At 43.6% G+C, this 18,473-nt stretch overlaps 1 protein-coding gene across 14 annotated transcripts in view; it reads right to left on the reverse strand.

The window, feature by feature from the left end:
- The window catches only part of LOC8038614 (RNA-binding protein Musashi homolog Rbp6), a 632,232-nt gene that overhangs the window by 44,753 nt on the left and 569,006 nt on the right, over positions 1-18,473 (reverse strand). For 8 of the 14 annotated variants that reach the window (XM_042290732.1, XM_042290738.1, XM_042290734.1 and 5 more), the window contains 3 exons: positions 16,398-16,467; positions 12,889-12,921; positions 1,421-1,495 (listed from right to left, as the gene is read on the reverse strand). In XM_042290732.1, coding sequence (XP_042146666.1) covers positions 1,421-1,495; positions 12,889-12,921; positions 16,398-16,467 — 178 coding nt within the window. The remainder of the gene's footprint in view (positions 1-1,420; positions 1,496-12,888; positions 12,922-16,397; positions 16,468-18,473) is intronic. The other 6 variants (XM_042290733.1, XM_042290737.1, XM_042290735.1 and 3 more) reach the window with 1 other exon arrangement.

Below are 18,473 nucleotides of genomic sequence, written 5' to 3' on the forward strand. Positions count from 1 at the left end.
GGAGAGAGTTGACGGCAAATGGCGCGATTTGTTGAGACTGGAACTTCCCTAGCCGGGAAAAGGACAACGACGCAAAGTCAGAAGAAGACCGGCGTGATTGCATCCGACGTCACAGCGGTGCTTCGCTGGAAGAAGTAGGGAAGGGGACGTGCCGTGTGTTTTCTTTCCCACGCAGGCGATTGATCAGTCGGGAGGCGTCGTGTGTGTGCGCGCGCGTCACACAGGTCGTCGTGCGCAAGCAGTTATGCGGAAGAGGGGCGCACAAAAAACAAAAAAAGTATCCCAACGAAAAACTGGAGCAGCACAGCAACGGGAACAAGAACACGCTGAGGGACGTCGCAGGTTAACAGAGTTCGTCGGCGCAGGGCGAACGGACAGAAGCGTTGACGCCGGGCGGACACACAGAGGGGCAACGGTGCTGGAGTGGTGCCACCCCGTTGGCGGGAGAACGCAGGCGTTTCAAAAGAGCCGGCATTTAGGCGGAGTGCGACGTGGTTAGGGCGGTTTGTTGCGCCCGCATCAGTGGCGGGAATTCAGTGTTGGCACATCCAAATACCAAGTAAGCCTCATTGTACAAATGGAATGACGATGTGGTTGCACTTCACGAAGCGCTCAAATCGAGGCTGCGAAGAGTCGTGCAAATGCAAAGCTCGGTTGAACATACTGTCGTACAAATGTTATTCGAGTTGTTCAACGCAAATTTGCGACATCCTTAGTGTAGTCGGGTCCGCTGAGATACAAAATATTAATATCTTCGTTGCACTCGGATCTTTTTAACCTAAAGCGTAAACTGCCTAAAAAAAACAGATAAACAACCTAGTGAACGATTTCTGAACGGGGTACTTGTGGATAATGAAGGACGTTTTTAATAAATGCCTTGCACTCGTACTCCTGCGGTGTGCGCGTACGTTAATAGTGTACGTCGTACAAACGAAATGGTAAGTTTTCTGCGCTGCCTTCCAAAGCGCCCTTACGAAGTCGCACTTCATTTAAATGTTCACTCATAAAGGATTCACACCCAATTTCAAACAGGGGAAGCGGGGCCCACAACCGTGCGCACGTTAACAAAAAGAAAAAACGATACTCGACAACTTCCATCATCAGAAAAGATCAGCGAGAACAATAACAATAATAATTAATGCAAGAAAAAATAAGTAGCTGGGGCGACACTGAAGGCCAGCAGAAACACGATCTGACAATCGTTGCGAACCAGCGGATTCAGAGAAAGAAACAGAGAGAAAGAGAGCCAAGAAAAAACAACGAAACAACAGCAGCAGCACGCACAACAGGGGCCCCGTGGACAATATTGGCGCAGGCTCATCGGTGGCTTAAATGAGCTGCATGGAATGCAGGTTGTACAGGTTCAAAGGATCCAGGGGTGGGCAGGGCAGGCAGAGGTGTTGCATGTTAAAGTTCATACCTGCGAAGGGGTAGCCGAAGCCAGGGTAGCCCGGGTAGCCTCCGCGGCCGTAGCCATAGGCCGGGAAGCCCGCTGCTTTCGTCCGGACAGCACGGTGGGGCGGTCACATGGTCGGTGGCGTGGCAGGGTTGCCCGGATGAAGGGGAAAGGAAGGAGCGAGACAGCGACCACAGGTGAGTGACACGACAACGATCGAGTGCAGGCTTAACGTTCCTACCTTAAGCTGGCGCTGTACAGATAAGGCAGGTGGAAAATAATTTATTTTTTAAATCGTGTTATGTTTTTTTTTTGCTGGGTCTTAAATTGATACGTGTAAGGACGAGCGTGTCCGTTGCCAGATAAAAGTGTTTTAGCGAGACGTCTGAATCGCCCACACGACGGCCTAAAGGGGAGCGCGTCGGTTGCAAACTTGACCAAGTCGAAGACGTTTCGGATAATTCGAGAAATGCATTTTAAAATTAGTTGATTTCTCCTTCGAATGATACCGAGATTGCAAAGATAGAAAGTTGTTAGCACCTTAGTATTAGAGCTAATTACCATCGCTGCACATAAAATGCGGCTAGCGTCCCCACGTTTTCCTTAACGATATTGAGGTTATTTGTAAAACATACAACAGAAGAATATATATATATATATATATCTCACTGTAACAAAATAACCAGCCCCCAAAATTTGACTTTTGAATAGCGTTCACTATGCTAAACATATTCTCGCTGATCCTGAGTTTAGCTACTTACAAACTATTGCCTCAAATTTTATTCCGAGATGCAGGACTATGTACCTAACTACATGGTCCTTGGGCCAAGTCATGCATTACTACGCCACGTTCTGGTGCTTTTCATTTAATCTTTTAAACGTAATACTGATATCGCAGGGGGCGGTGCATGTAACTATTGACAAAAGCGCGTTCGATCAAAGTCACACGTGCTCAGTCTGGTCGGCGATTTAAGCGGCTCGCAATAACACCGTCTCTTGACAACGTGTTCGTCCTGTAGCTGAAGTCTGCTACATGCACATTAAATTCCTCGTTTAGTCAAAATTATCCTGCCATTGCCTGCTTTTTTTTTTCAGTTTTGTCTATGTGCGATAACAGTCAAATCAGATTAGCGATACGAGAAATAAAATGCCCCACACTCATGTTGCTGCCTTGATGAACAGATTTCAAAAGCAAGCCCCGAGACCCATTTGCTATCAACAATAAAGCGGCCGAACAGAAAATGCGTTATCTAACGTTATAAATTACGGCTCATAATCGCGTAAAACGTTATGCCTGACGATGTGTTTTTAATGTGATCGCACTCAGGTTGCACGAGCATATTAAGTCGACAAGAGTAGAAAAAATAAGTGGCCCTCGATAACTTACAGAAGTAAATTGAGGCTTTTGTTGTAAACGCCCATTGTTTTCAATCTCGCGTAGACAAGTCAGTTTAAATATCTCTTATTTTTAAAGGTTGGTTAAAGGTGGGTAAACGTTGGGTAAACGTGGGCAAATGGTTAGGTGAAAGGTGTCGTTTTTGTTTTCAAAATACACCTCGTGTGAACTAATTATTTCTAGCCTCGGCAAATCCGTATGTTTTATTACCCCCTCTCTTAAAATCCCTGCCAATAATTTTTTTCTCTGGGGGGAGGGGGGGGGGGGGGGGGGGGGTCAAAGTCTTAAGGTCCGCACGGGTCAGCTTGTCGGCTACACAGCTGTTAACTAGTAGGCGGATTTGTTTAGAGCGGCACTTTGCTTCTATCTCTTACGTCTAAGTACGCACGTCGCATGTTCTGTGCCAAATCCACGCCGCCGAAAAGAAAAGAAAAGTTCAACTCCGCCGTGATCAACACGCTCGGGGATTCATCGCAAGTCTTTAAACTCTCACCGTTCCCCAGAACCCCCATGAGGAAAGCATAAAACGAGTATCACAACATAATTTCGCCCGAGTCGCCGAGAGCGCGCTTTCTACCCTCGACGGTACATCGATGCACACCTCAATGTCATGACGGGATGATCATTCAGGACTCTTCGTTCCATAAAGTAACTGACGTCATCATGGTACGTAACAAGGACCTCTGCGCTGCACTAAGCTGAATACCGTTCAGAAACCCGAGCAATGCTTAGCGCACGTTATCCTCGCATATCGCTGCAGACAAGACGAAAACGTCGAGAGCAGCTTTCGGGCGACACGCGCGTAGCACGAGCCCGCCATCTTGAGTGCGCTCAAAGCTCAAGCGACACACCACGGTCAGTCAGAACACTGGTTCTCGGGTATTTCGATATTTCTTATTCTGTTTGCGACTACTGGTAACTCCGGTTAGACCTTTCGTGACCTTCTTGCACAGCTTCCTATTTCGGCTGCTACGGTCACTGGAAGAATAAAACGGCTTGCCTCGCATTGCAAAGCGACGAACACGCACGTGCTGGGCCGTGAAAATCGCACGCCCCGTTGTGATTTTGTAAACATCGGAAGAGGTCTGTAGGCACAGTTAAGGCTTGATGGAGTAGCCAACAAGCGGCTGTACCTATTGCTACACATAGCGTAATTTGGAGTGAAGCTCTAATGGCCGCAAATGCCCAAAGTACGAAGCAGTGAAAGCAGGCGTAGCCGCTTTTTTCTGACAACGCAAATAATTCTCAGCCGACTCCCCGCAGGCCAAAATATCAAAACACGGAAATGTGAAGGGAGGCCGTATAATGTTTCGCTGGATTCGTCGAGCCTCATAAAAGGGACGCTACAATCACGCCGGTACGCGAGGAATTCAAAAGAAGCAAAAGCCTGGAGGGAGAGGATCACGTAATCCATGCCAGTTCTTATTGCGTGCGCTATCTAGCGCTCGAAGGTTGCAGGGAATGAGAGCTTTGATTGTTGTTCTTAGGACACTTGGAATGGAAGCCTTGGGGAGCGCAGTACTAATATTAGGTGTGCGCGCTCGCTACGTGCTTGATTGCTTTTCTGCCTTCGAATTGCTTTTTTCTTTCTGGCTCTAAATTATGCGAGTTGGCGGCGCTTAGAAGTTCTGTTGACGCATGGAGCAAGGTCACGCAGGTGCTCTAGAATGTGGTTTCCCACATTGTGAAAGACCCATTTACCTACGCTATTGATGCGTCTGTGCCAAGAGGACTTTAGCCAGAGTCATTTTATTTTTACACAGAGAGTAGAACAAAGGTCAACATATTTACTTACCTCAAGAAATTTTGGCCTCGCTAAAGCAAATTTAGCACAGCCACCTGAAACTACCTCTTCGAATGGGTCATTCGTATTGATGGAGACTGTACGAGCCAGTCCGGGCGCGTGTTGATCTACGGCGGGTTTGTAATTGCGTTTCTCTCAAAAGGGACTTCGAACGAAGACATTCGAGCTGTTCCAAGCGAAACGTTTATTCAGCTTCGGATAAGATGTCACTGTTTATTTATTCTACTAATGACTGCGGGAATATAGATATAATTAAACCCTCCGCAAACTACTGGGTTCCAGAGGTTTCAATTATATGTAATGGTGAACAGTAAAACTTCATTACCTGACAACTAATCTGCACTACTATGGGTTATGAGCAAAGATGCCTATTTTTAACATTTTGGACAAAACCTCGATACTGGGAGGGAAAAAGGACAGCACAACACAAAGTCTCAAACACAGCTGAGCTGTGTCTTAAACTCACCCCCCCCCCCCCTCCCCACAGTCTTAGGGTTTTGTCCAAAATGTTAAAACCTTCACCAGCTTATTTTCGCCCTAACTTTTTGTTCATGCCTATTTTTGTGTTAAAGTTTGCACGTAAACTATAACCAGCCTTAATGATACAATAGCTACAAAAGTAACCACAGACCTCATGAATGCAAAATATATCTTCAGCAGCTGGTAGAGTTCTGACTAAATACACTAAAATCTCGGTTTCTAATCCCTCAAAGGGGCGGTGAAAAATTGTGCCCCTCCCCCCTCCCCTTTCCCGATTTGGAACAGGTTGAGATGTTGTACGTTATTCTAATGGCATTCCGAAGAGTAAATGTTATTGGCGGACGCAAACCGCCTCGTCATCAGGATGGTATAATTGTTTCCCTCCTTCCAGCACCTTTTTTTTTTATTTCCCACTAGGCAGCAACATGAAGTGTGCAAAGAACGAGAATAATAAAAAAAAAAAATGGACAGCAAAGAAACGGCGACGAGGAATAATCACTCATACCTACCTTCGGCAAAATTACCGTGCACGTATGCAGGTGTACGCGCACGGTAAACCCGGAAACGCAGAGCGTTCCCTCACGCGGTCGGGGGGAAACACTGCCTAATGTTCAAACAAACCTAACGTTCGCTATCTAGGGTACGACAAACCAACCACAACAACGAACTTACAACATCTCGCTTCACTTCTCTAATGGGATAAATGGTACGACAGCATCTCAGCCTCTAAGGCACGTCAGTCACAGAACCGCTTGCACGGAATGAAAGCGATAACGTTCCAGTCGCTGACGCGTGTGTCTCCGAATTGGCTCAAAAGCCCACAATATCGCAAATGCCGTTTTCTTTTTTCTCTCTGTTACAACAACAAGTTGCAAAAGATTGAACGCGACAGGCTTTACAATCTTATGCCAATGGATATCGCAAAGTAGGCGACGATTCGCTGCCATAATTTTGGAACAATGGTTCACATTCCTCGCTCCTGTCGATGTTCTTACCAGACCAGACAAGCGGACGGCGTGTTTTTGCGCTAATAATAATAATAATAAAAAAAGCTTCGGTGGAACTCTTAAGAAGAGTCCTAGAACGAACCGACGCCTGGACGCGTCAGCAACGCGCGCTGTTCCTTCTCGTGCAAGCAATTCCCGATCAGGCAACCGGGTTGATAAGGTCACTACGGCTCGGTTTCCCATTGGCCTACTCCACGCTCCGTGGCCCAGCAGTTCAGTAGACATGGACGGGAAAACGGAGCGCCTAAGGCCTATGGCATCGACAGGGGCAGGGGATGCGCATGGCATGGTGGCGTCATCAGTACGCGCCGCGCAGACAGGATCGGACGAGGGGGGCCCAAGGTCACTATAGGCGCTATGGGCGATGATACACTCTGGGCACGCGCTTGCGGCGATCGAAGAGGCGCGCATTGCCATGCTCTAGGCAAGACTCGGAGTACCCGTGTACATGAACAGCAAGGGGGAGGGAACTCAGTAGAAGTACGCTGAGAGCCCTCGTCGACGTGGCTGCCGCGGTTGCGAATCTCTCTGGAGCCAATGGCGCGCGTTTGATCCACAGAGATGCGCGCCCAGTTAGAGGCAATATGAGCTGCTTTGACAGAAAAGTCGACGTGCTACCTCGCTCTCAAAGTGCGAAGATGGAAGCGCAAGAAACGACTCTTATAAGTCTTAATCTCTACGACCCTAATCGGTCTTCGTCTCGTCCGTATATAGGTACACGCTGTTATTTTCATGGTCCTTCATTCGTTACAATAGAGCTGAGAAAGTAGATAACATTTGGTTGTTCTGGTTTCTGCATATTGTCTGCATCAAGCTCTCAACTATGTAGATGAAATGTAAATAAAAAAAAAAACTATGCTTTTTGAATTTCGATGATCTTCAGGAGCTAAGTAAGACGTAAAGCAGGATCAGATAAGCACCACGACTCTTACTACTGTGAAAACTCCACGGAATTACCTTGGCTCATCCGGTCGTGCTACAGATTATACCAGCATCATGCCGTGATAGCATGTAGCATCGACATCCGGCAATCTCATTAAAAAAGTTGAGGATGCGGAAACCTATGGAGTGATTCAAACACTTTGGCCAGAAACTCCGTTAAAGCAGCTCGCATCAATGCACCATAGCAGGTTCATCCTTCCTTCCGACTGAAGAGCGAAGCTACGAGCCGCCTGTCACAATATAGCGCTCATAAAAGTGTTACGTGATTTCGAACTCAGGTTTTCCGTCAGAAGAGTCGGGGGTGAAGGTTTAGATGCAGGGGAGTGGTGCAAGCGATCGTAGCTTTGACCTCCAGTCAGAGAGAAGGACTAGCGCAGTGTAGATACGCGTAGGCTACAAAATACAGTAGCTACAAGCAACTGCCATGTGCTGTCTCCTCCTGTGTTTGTCTTCGAGATAATTAAAACAAATATTCGTAAACATAAACTCGCCAGCTCGTGTCGACGAAGGCTCACCGTGACCGCGGTCAACTAAACGTGCAGCGAATCGTTATGCACGAACTGGGGGGAAAACTGGCACTGAATCTACGAGACCGACTGAACCAATACCTCCGCCTCTTTCCTCTAAACCACTGTTTTTATCGACCTAGTAGTAAGACTAATAGTAATAAATCAAAGAGGGGAAATTATGTGATGAAAAGGGGATCATTGAGCAGCGACTCTCTGGCTATGCTATCATGCAGGCTACTCGTATCAATGGTTATTGTTTTTGCATTGTGAAAATTTTACGTGCCAATTTCAGGTTCGCCATTCCATTAAACTTTAGGATTACATGAAGTAAGCGCTTGTAGCTAGGCACGTCTTGAATACAATGACACGTAAGAAAAAAAATGCTCGGAACTTTTTCATTATCATTAAACGTTTGATCTAGTTTTACTGATAGCCTATGAAAGTGATTTTTTTTTCTTCGCGGAACTAAGTAAACCTGGCAGTGTTATTTTTTCAGAAAAACATTTAACGTAATTAAAACAATGCTGGTAAGAAAAACAATGCTAAAACCAACAGATGAACAAAAAAGTGCAAGAAAGTAGAAAAAAAAAATGGATTTAATATGGTTCTCATTTATCTTTATTTCTACAGTGCCCTGAACGTCTTGTGTATTTAAATGGAATAAAATAAATGCAATTGACCAACGTCTAAGAAAAATCAAAGTGCAAGTCACCCTTCTCTTGACACATAGTTTTTGTCTTCTTTTTTGTTTTTGCAGATTGTTGTGGTTTTATATATTTTTTATTGTAAAAATAGTGTTATGTACTAAAACAATAGCAACAAATTTTTTTTTCGAAGCCGCATTTGTGAAAACAAACGTACTATTATGTTTTATTAATTCACGGCTACACATGTTGGCATCATGATGAGATTTCTTTTCTAAAGTTCAGAGCTGGTATGCTACTACGTTTCAAGTTGAAGTCTACCAAAAGAGTCTAGTTAAATTGGAAGTTAAAAATGTCAGAAAAGCAACACAGCTGAAACGTATTCCGTTTAAATTCTGCAACCATAAAAAGTAAACAAAAAAAATAAAAAAAAGGCCAACACGTGATGCCGAAAATTGCGAGGCATCCTCCCTAACGTGTCGAAAGGAACAAGAAATGAAATACTGATTGTCTACACTTATAGTGTCAAAATAACGCCAGAATTAGCCAATGTGACGTAAAATAAACACAAAAAACCTCGACCGTTTGTGACGCACGTTAGATATCAAATGTGTTGCGTGCAACTCCAGAACGCGGGACGTTCGTCTACACCTTGAACGGGTGTCTGGTGCCTGCGCTGTAGATGCGTAATTTAGCCAGTGTTGTACGAACGCAAGCCCGGGGTCCTCAGCGGACGTCACGCAGCAGTGATCACACGACTGCACAACGGTACGAGGCGCGTCTAGATCGTTAGAGCATTGCAAAGGCGGATACCGAATTTCTGTACCAAATGCACCATTAGGTGACCCATTTTCCCTGGCTAACCCGATTAGCTGGCCAAGCAAGACAATGTTGCGAAAGTAACGTAGAAACCACAACTACATCGAAAGTGACTTAACTAGTGTAATGTAAATAGGTAGAGTACGAGATAACTTTGACAAAACACTTACTTGCGTGAAAAATCAATACAATACGAGTTTGAAATTTCTTTTCGCATTACCAAGTCTTGCCAGGCTAGGAACGAGGTTAGATCGACACACTGACGGTTAAACAGCACTTCTCACCCCCGTTTTGTTTTAAGCTGTGTTTTTTTTTCTTTTTAAGCTGAACGAAACGGTAATAGGGCGGTTTGTACCGCCAGAGCGTTGAAACACCGAAACAGTTAGATAAAGAAAAAAACAACAACATATACATTTCCATGTACGCGCACGCCGCAACTACAAAACAAAGAACGAAAAAAAAAAAAAAAGGCGGAGTGGCGGCGCTGTTGATGCGAAATCTTACGTGACGTCTCTTTAAGCATCTCTTCAGCTGCAAATGTTCAGGCTGACGCCGTTATAAACCCCGAGCAATTTTCGACATCATTACGCACGCAGAATACAATCTGCCAGAAACGTCGAGGGTTGCTCGCTTCGAAGCGAGCACGAGAGATTTAATTTTTATGATCGTATTGTTTTAGTTAATACGAGTAAAAGTATTGGGAACGTTTCTTCTCCGTCGCTTGCTACGGCAGTTTGCCAACGGTGTATACACGATGCATTTGAACTTGGAAAATCGCACACCGGCACACTTGTTCCCTCAGTGAGCGCGATCTCGTTACCCACACGGGGTTCGGAAGAAATAGCTGGAAGGTACGCAAAATGACCGTAGCGAAAACGGTTCCGTGTGTCGCAACTTCAGCAAAGATATTATCTTGGGGTGCGAATAACGAGAGAGAGAAAAAAAAAGAGAGAGAATATTAGAAAAAAAAAAAAAAAAACAACAACAAGAAAACGGGAACTGAACCGAGTTCTGAATGTATTTCTGAATGCATAAAAAAAAAACACTCGGAATTTTGTATTATTTTGTTCATATCTCTCCGAGCGTTAAGCAGTCAAAGCGAGAGCATACATATATGCCTAGTCAAACCTTCGTTCTACCGTCGAAAAAAAAAAAAAAGAATCGGACAAAATGATTGTTTAGTAGAAATAAATTTCGTCTTGCGTTTTGGGCCGTGCTTCCTTTCGGTAACAAGCGCGATTACCCCCTCCCTTCTCCTGCTTTTCCCTCAACTCTAGAACCTAAAAAAAAAGAAAGTAAAGAGAGAACACAGATGGGGGAACAACGAGTGGTTTCCTTTCTTCAAATCGAAACATAATGTAAATAAACGTGATGACTAGAACACAATCGAAAAGAAAAAAAAAAGAAAAGAAAAGAGAATCGACGAAGCAAAAAGGAAAAGATAAGAGGAGTTGAACAGAGAACGCGCGGCAGATTGTCCTAATGCGAAAACTGAATGCAATTCGGTAGCTGCGCTTGGGTGCGTCGCCGCCGCGGCAGCAGCGGTCGTCGCCGGAGTCGTTTGAGCTCTCTCTGCAAAATACGTCGTCGAAGCACTCGACTTGCTAGCTGCTGGCTTAAGGGAGAAAGGGAACGCACAATACTACCGGCAGTCGAAATGGAGTGTTCTGCACGGCCCATTGCTGACAAAACTCAACTCCGAGCAAAAAAAAAAAAAAAAAAAAAAAGAACGATATGCGGTTAAGTAAAAATTAAAAATATATAAATAAAACAGTTCGTGGAGCTTCCAACTGGTGAAGCAAGCAAGCCGCTAGGCTGGCAGGTGGCGGCAACAATTTCCTCCGGTATAATATTAAGGGCACGACGCGATCAAGTGTTCAATTTAAAACGGCACATTTCAAAATCAGAAGAGTATAGGGGAGGGGTTGGGCGTTGCGTCTGCTTCTGAAATGCGTACTTCCTTCGCTGTATTGCCTCGAAAAAAAAAAGGAAAAAAAAAAGGAGAAAAACACGCTTCCCTTCGTATGCGGTGTGGATGGCGTGCCATTTGAAGGCGAAGGCTCACTAATGACGGCTGCGACACCTTGCCAGTGCGGCTGAGTTGAGAGGAACCCACAGGCAGTTGGAGAGAACATTTCGAAGAAAGGAGAGTGCTTCTGTTTAAGTTGTACGAGGATAAAACATTCACGTTAGTGTCAAAAGTTCGTCATATAGCTTTTTTGTATCTAGCAGCGCGAGGCTAATTCGTGTGCAACGTTTTGGTATTTCCGAATTATGATTTTGCATGGCAAGCCTGTCGTGAAAAGAATGTGCCCTGAGCCTTGTCTTGAGCACGCTCAAGCGTGGTTGTTACTTGCGTATTAATATGAATGGTTCATAAACGAAGTAAATTAAAGAAGAAAAAAAAATATACGGCAAATACTCGCTTTGCGTTGATTTTGCCCTTTGAACGATGATCCGATAATAATTCTACCGCGATATCCCAATTGCGATTACTACACAGCACGATAATCCGTAGTTGAGTTCCCACCACTTATAACATGCTTTAGGATTGTGAGGCAATAGGCTAAATTATGTTTTGAGGGTTAAAAACAGATTAAACACGATTGAAGGTCATTGCTAATGATGTTTGTTTTTGTTTGAAGATCCACTGTTCTATTCCCGCGAAAATTACTTTCACGTTAGTACGATAAACGTTCCCGTTAGGATGATGGAATAAAACTACATCATTTCAGAGGCGTTGCCGGGCCTCGCTGCCAATCTTCGTTTAACAAAGCCTCACGTTTTCATGTAGCTGCTAAGCCGCCCCGGAAAATCTTGTGGCTACAGCCCGTATAAATCCGTAGGCGAGTGACCGACTGAGGCCTTGGGGAACACCAGAGGCCTTGCGTGAAAGGTTATCTTGTACATGGTAGCGAGTATGTGGCGAAAAAGCGTCAAACTTCGCTTGGCGGGACGGTCCCTTTGCGCTCGGAATCAACAGCCACTGTTGTTCTGACGCCGCGCGCAGAGCAAACGTCGTCGCTCTAAATTCGTAGCGTGTTCGCGGCATTTTCGCTTCATGAAGTCCAACTTTAAGAGTGACTAACTAGTGTGGCAACATTTTTAGACTCACTCCAATTATTCTAAGTATATATAGCGGGGCGGCTATGTTTACAGCGATCATGGCAACGTATGGTAGCTATAAACATTCGCTATAAAAAATGTCGAAAGAAAAACATAAGAAAAAGCCTCGTATTTTCGTTCCACCATAGGCGTGTTTCTGTTTAACTGCCTGGTCGTGTAGGTAGACCGCGTTCAGAACGATGTTTTTTTTCTTAAATTGCGTTTGCCGTTGTAGCAACCCGTAAATTTTACTAAAAACCGCCCCCACCCTACAAAAAAAAAGTTTGGCTTTAGAGCAGTAGGTAAATAAATTATAAAACAAATCAATTGAAAAGCAGAATGATTAGAAACATACAGATAAAAAAGTACATAGCTGGTATAATTCGTTTCAGCAGCTACAACATGTTGTTCCTTGTATTTATTTCTGGTGGTTCCAGGTCATCACAAAGGTACCAATATTCATTTAGGCTCGTCAGCAAGTTTTTAAATAAAGGTTAAAGATCGCTGTAAGGTTAGATATCATAAAACCCGACACGGGAAAACAAGAAAGGCAAGAGAAACGACATTCAGTCGGTGTTCCTTTTCTTGTATAACGATTTTTGGTAGAAGTAGCTGCTAAGCTTCTTTTGTCCTTTGTACCTGGTTCCATGATGTCTAGCCTTAACCAGCTTGCCTGCCTTATCACTTTTTCTTCAATTGTAATGTTATATATTTGGCTGGAATATCACAAAAAAGCAGTAAGTGAACTTTGACGAAGATTCACAGACAAGAACAGAGAGAGCTCACCTTCGGTTAGAGCACCCAAGGGCCACACAAGTTCTGGAAAAAAAAAAGACATATTCACATTTAAGAGACGAAAGCGGTGAGTGACTCCGTATTCTCACGAATGGCACAACCTCACTCTCTAAGTACGTATTATAGAAATATAAGTTGTGACATCCACAGTCAAATAATTTTTAAGAATTCTGGCACTGATCTTTAAGGATTCAAATAAAGTATTTATGCGTAATGAACAATGTCAGTTAGTCCAATTGGTAAATAACCTCATGGGCGGCTTGTAAAGGTAAGCTTTTTTTTTTACTGCGTGTATTGTCATATCCAGCGACATGTTGAATCAAATGAAAAATAACAATAAATTAGTGCAACACGGGCAATATTTTAGCTAAAGTAAAAGTATAACTAAAGTGGAAAAAGAAAGAAGAAAACGTACGGCTGGTAATTGCAGAATATTGAAATCTGATTAAAGCGACACGCGGAAGATTAATTACATGTCAGTCGCGTCCTCTTCTGGCCCATATATTCCAAAACAAAACACGATAATATATTCAAGGTTTTGAAAAGTGACACATTAAAATCTAGGTCAATTTGAGTTTTCCTTAATTCTGACTTTAACCCAGTATGGCTCAGTTCCCCGATTTCGCGTACTTTAACGCAAATGGTCGCCGTGAAAGATATGTGGCCCCAAATCATCTGTACATGCTGGAAACAAACAAATAAAACTAAAGGCAAAACAAGACTAGCAAAGTATATTCATTCTACTTTCTCAATTAATTAGTTTCGCCCGTTAACGCTATCTCCTTTTCGTATTACCCCGAAGAAAAAGAAAGAAAACAGAGAAACGCCACTTCTGAGAAGACAGTTATGATCATAGATCACCGGGCACGCTGACGTACAAAGTACTATTAACAACAATCAATTACAAAACGGGAAGACGATAACGCGTGAGCCAACGGAATCCCATACACAGCGACACACACACTTCAACGTCGAGCCCAGAATAAATTTCCCTAGTCATTTTTCAAATTCGGACACTTTGCATTTTTCTTTTTTTCATATTTCCTGACACGGACGACGCGCGTTTATCTCCGAGGATACGCTTCCATCTATCCTTTCTTCATTATGCCTGGCAGCCTCACCCCTTCTCCTCTAAGCCTTTCGCCCTCCCCCAAAGAAAAAAAAAATGATGAAAAAAAAAAATGAAGAGGTAGAAGAAAAGCCATCGGGAGTCGAAGTGTCGAACAAAAGGCAACGCGTCTTCTTAACGAAGCCCCCGCGTGCACAGCGGGTGGAACGGCTCCTTGGCGCCTCCCTGATTTTCTCTTCTGCCTATTTATTTTTCCGCCACCATCTTCTCGCGCCTGAACCTTTTTTTTTTTTTTTTGGCGTTCGAGCAACAGAAACGTCCAGCTCGCACAAACTGACACACCAGTATAGAAGTACGCATGCCTCCGCCGCCACCAGGAATGAAAAGAAAAAAAAGAAGCAGAAATAAAAAAGGGGCATCGAAATGCTTCCAATATGGCGTCGGCAGCAGCAGCGGCGCTCCTTATTGATGGTCGGCGCTGTTCCGTCATCGCCAAGGAGAAAACGCTGCCGGTCTGGCAAACGAAGGAAGGCCCGGCGGCGGGACGGGGGAAGGGGAGTGCCTTTCCCGCTGGCGGGGAACACGAAGGCCAGAAGGGAAAAATGGATCCATTAGGGTTACAGTCGCCTTTGTGCCTTCGCTGGCGTCGGCTCCTTCGCCCGTTCGGGTCGGACCTCGCCCACCCAAGCCCACGTTTAAGGTCTCTTCGCCTCCGTCCTTTTGAGAGGGATCATTATTAATGTCTCCCCTGTCATGTTCAGTATCGTGGCTTGGCTGCTTTTTGCTACACCGCGCGCCTGTGCCATGCTTCGTTCGTTCCTTTTTTCGTTATTTCAGATTCTTTCTCAATAAGCTTTTTTTTCTCTCCCGTTTTTCTCCACTGGCTTCTTCTTCCTGCGCCGGCGTCTCGGGCTTTTTGTTCGCAAAAACATCGCTTTGCCTCTGGATCCTGCGCTTACATTTTTTCCCGTGTTTTTTTTTTATTTCTCGTCGTTGCCGTTCGATTCTGGCTGTTCGGCTTCTTTGGTTGGTAACGGTACTTTTAATCCTGTCGCTCGACAGGCCGATTCTTCCAGTTATTTACTGCCGCTGGGCGGTGTGCCACGCATCGAAGAACGAACGATTCCTGTCTCACTCTTCATCCTGTTTTCCCTCCCACTTTTTCCTTCTCCGTATATCCTCTTTTACACCGCTCGCGCTCGTGTATGGACTTGTATGTGCGACTATGTGTGTACGTAGGTTTCTCTTTAACCTAATGTAATTTCTTGATTCGCTGCGCGTGCGTGCGTCTCTGCGTGTGTGTGTGTATGTGCGTGTGTAAGTGTATGTTTGTATAGGCTTGTAGCGAGCATCTGTTCAGGATGTGTTGTTTGTGAGAGGATTCGTCGTTACATACTGGCTTAGTATTTCATAGTCACATTATATATAATTTATTTTTACTTCATGCTGATTGTAAGTGTGCATTTTGAACATGTTCAACTTTCTTTCGGCAGGCGCATGTAAAGTTGCTGCTAAAAGATAAATAAACGTTCCTGATTTTTCGAACGATTCATTGCTTTCTCGCGGTTTTCTTGCAAAAGAAAACTAACGAATACAAACCGATGAAAGCTAAGGCGAGAAAACAAAACAAATAAACGAAACGAAAAAAAAAAGAAACGAACGACACGCTTTCAGGCAACGTTAGGATCTTAGCGGCTGGACGGACGCAGAGGAGAGTCGCGAAAGTTTACGACGCACACAAAAACAAAACAAAAAAAAAATCGGAGGGGCCGGAACCCCGAGTTGTGCAGTAAATTAAAGAGAACAACCCATGGAGGCAAAGGGGGACAACGCTCGAAACCGGAGACGGAAGAAGCTTCCCGAAAAGTATGTTCCGCTGGACGCTTTTTGCTGCGGTTGGATTCCCGACAAAACAATGGGGACCCAGGAGTACGCGAGTTTTTAAAATAAAGAAAAAGAAAAGAAATATAGAAAAGAAAAAGACAGAAAAAAAAGATGAATGGAGGAACGACACAAGGAAGAGTCTAAAATTTAAGAAAAGCTCGAGAAACGCGAATCACTAAGTACAACAAACGAACTTAAGAAGAAAAAGTGTATTTTGTTTTCAAAAAGTAAAGGTAACCGCGGTTATTGGAACGAGAACGTCCTGTGACTAACAATATCGGGCTGGATGTACGGAGAGTCTTATACGGTCTGGCTTGATCTGCTTCTCGGACAGTTTGTTTAATGTATCCAAGAAAATAGTTCGTGCCTATCGACGAATATTCCTCATAAAATAACTAAAAGAAAAGCTAGAGTTCTCGAAGTTACTCACTCGGAAAAGTGTATCCCTTCAGGTAGGGCGATATAATTTTCTATAAACGTAGGTAAACAAGACGCGACAACGAAGAAAAGACACTCCAGAGCCGTGGATGTGAAGAAGTATGCTCACCGGCACCTCTTCCCCGTGCCACGTTGTTGGGCATCATGACTTCTTTAGGCTGCGCTTTCTTGCATTCCACCTGCACAGAACACACAATCGGAAATCACAACATTGTCGCTAGTTTCATAGAAGTGATTGCAATCGACTTGATGGGTGCGACCGCTCTCTTGCCTAACGGCATCAGGTTAAAGAATAAACCAACATAATAAAATGAATGTGAGGGAAAAGTTATAAAAGCCGATAACGCGTAAAAATGAAAAACAACACCAGTATAGACGCAGACCGCTTAAGACATGCAAAATGTGTAGAATCTCGAACTCCTTATTAACGCTCTGCAGACAGTGAGGTTACGGCTTCACTTGATAAGAACGCAGAAAGAGTAGTGAAGCAGGCATCTGTCCGTTTATGCCCGTTCAGCCAATGTGAGCTCGCCGAAGTTGTGCCCCTGTAAAGGGTGCACCACCTTGCGTACATAGTCGATGCGGAGAAGACCACTTCACAAAGATCGCAAAAATATAAAATGCAAAAACAAAAAAGCAAAAAAATGGGAAAGTATGTAGGTGTTTAACGGCAAAAATAATCTATAGACATATTTATAAAGTGCGAGTGGGTTTAGCAAAAACCTACTTTATCTTTTTGTTTCGTTTTGTTCCGCTCACTACCTTGTGCCACGACGGTAACCCGAGATGTTTTTGCCTCTCTAGACCAGCACGGTGTCCTAATTAGGGATGCCGCGAATTTTTTCGAATCGAAGTTTCGATGATCAAATCAAGCGTTTCGAAACATTTCGAATTTTCGAACTTTCCATATCGAGAAATTCGACGGAATTCGAATTTTCGAACTTGTTAGACCAGGAAGTTCGACGCTTTTCGAAATTTCGAGCTTATTACACTGCAAAATTCGATGCTTGTCGAACTTTCGAATTTGATAGACAAAAAAATTCGATGATTTTCGACCTTTCGAATTTCTTGCACTAAAAAGTTCGAAGCTTTTCGAACTTTCGAACTTCCTACGCTAAGAATTTCGATAATTTTCGAACTTTCGAACTTATTAATCAAGATAATTCGAAAATTCTCGAACTTCCGATTCCTGAAAAGCCAAAAGTTCGACGAACTTCGAATTTTTAGGGTAAAAGTTCGAAGTGCGTCGAACTTCGAAATACGGGCGGGCGGTTTCATTTGGATTTAAGCAGTGATGTACATTCGTAATTTTTTTTCTCGCATTTTCACATGTGGTGCCGCATTCTTTGCGAAAAACAATGCCGTTTATTTCATTCATCTGGCATGCTCGGTTTTAAAGAAATAGAATCCCGAAGGAGCAAGGAAGGACGATGGGTTTTTGACAATTGCCGTTTGTGCCATATTTGAAGGGCGCTGCAGCCGAAGATATTCATGGTAGAGACGTTAAACTTTTTAAGAATGATCAATGTATAACCTAGGTAAGTGTCGTCTTAAGGTATGATTATTGTTGTTCAAGACGAGTTTCGAAGAAATATCCAAATATGTATCTACGGGCCCAAAACTTGGTAATTTTTTTTGTCGAAATTGTTTGAGGTATCGCATTTAAATTGACACCACAGAGAGTGCACATCATTACTATCTGCAGAATACAAATTATTGTATACATTTTTTTCACGTTGAGGAATAAATTAACTCAGGGAGAAAGATTCCTAATATTGTTTCAATTCGGCACGTCATAAAAACCAAAAAAAAAAAAACTTTATTATTATTTCGGCACGTCATAAAAAACAAAAAAACAAAAAAAAACATTTATTAATTTTTTTTTTTCATTTCACTTTTTTGGGACGTGTTTCTTTTAGTCTGTACACATTTTGGTAGGAGAAATTCGTTTCGTAGTTCTGGGCCTCTGAATATGCAAGAATACCACACTTCCGGCGGCTTCTTGATAGTTTTTTTTTCCAGCTTTTTATTTTTTGCATTTATTGTTATGTTTATTTATTTATTATTTCTTACCAATGGCACAGTTATTTAGGTCGAAAAGACATAGCTTTGAACTTCCGAACCACTAAGCATGCAACGAGTAGTGCCTTCTGACAACGAGTTTCTAACAATGACCATCTACGCG

The sequence above is a fragment of the Ixodes scapularis genome, unplaced genomic scaffold (genome assembly GCF_016920785.2).
Source record: "Ixodes scapularis isolate PalLabHiFi unplaced genomic scaffold, ASM1692078v2 PGA_scaffold1__304_contigs__length_218370807, whole genome shotgun sequence".
Lineage (NCBI taxonomy): Eukaryota > Metazoa > Arthropoda > Arachnida > Ixodida > Ixodidae > Ixodes > Ixodes scapularis.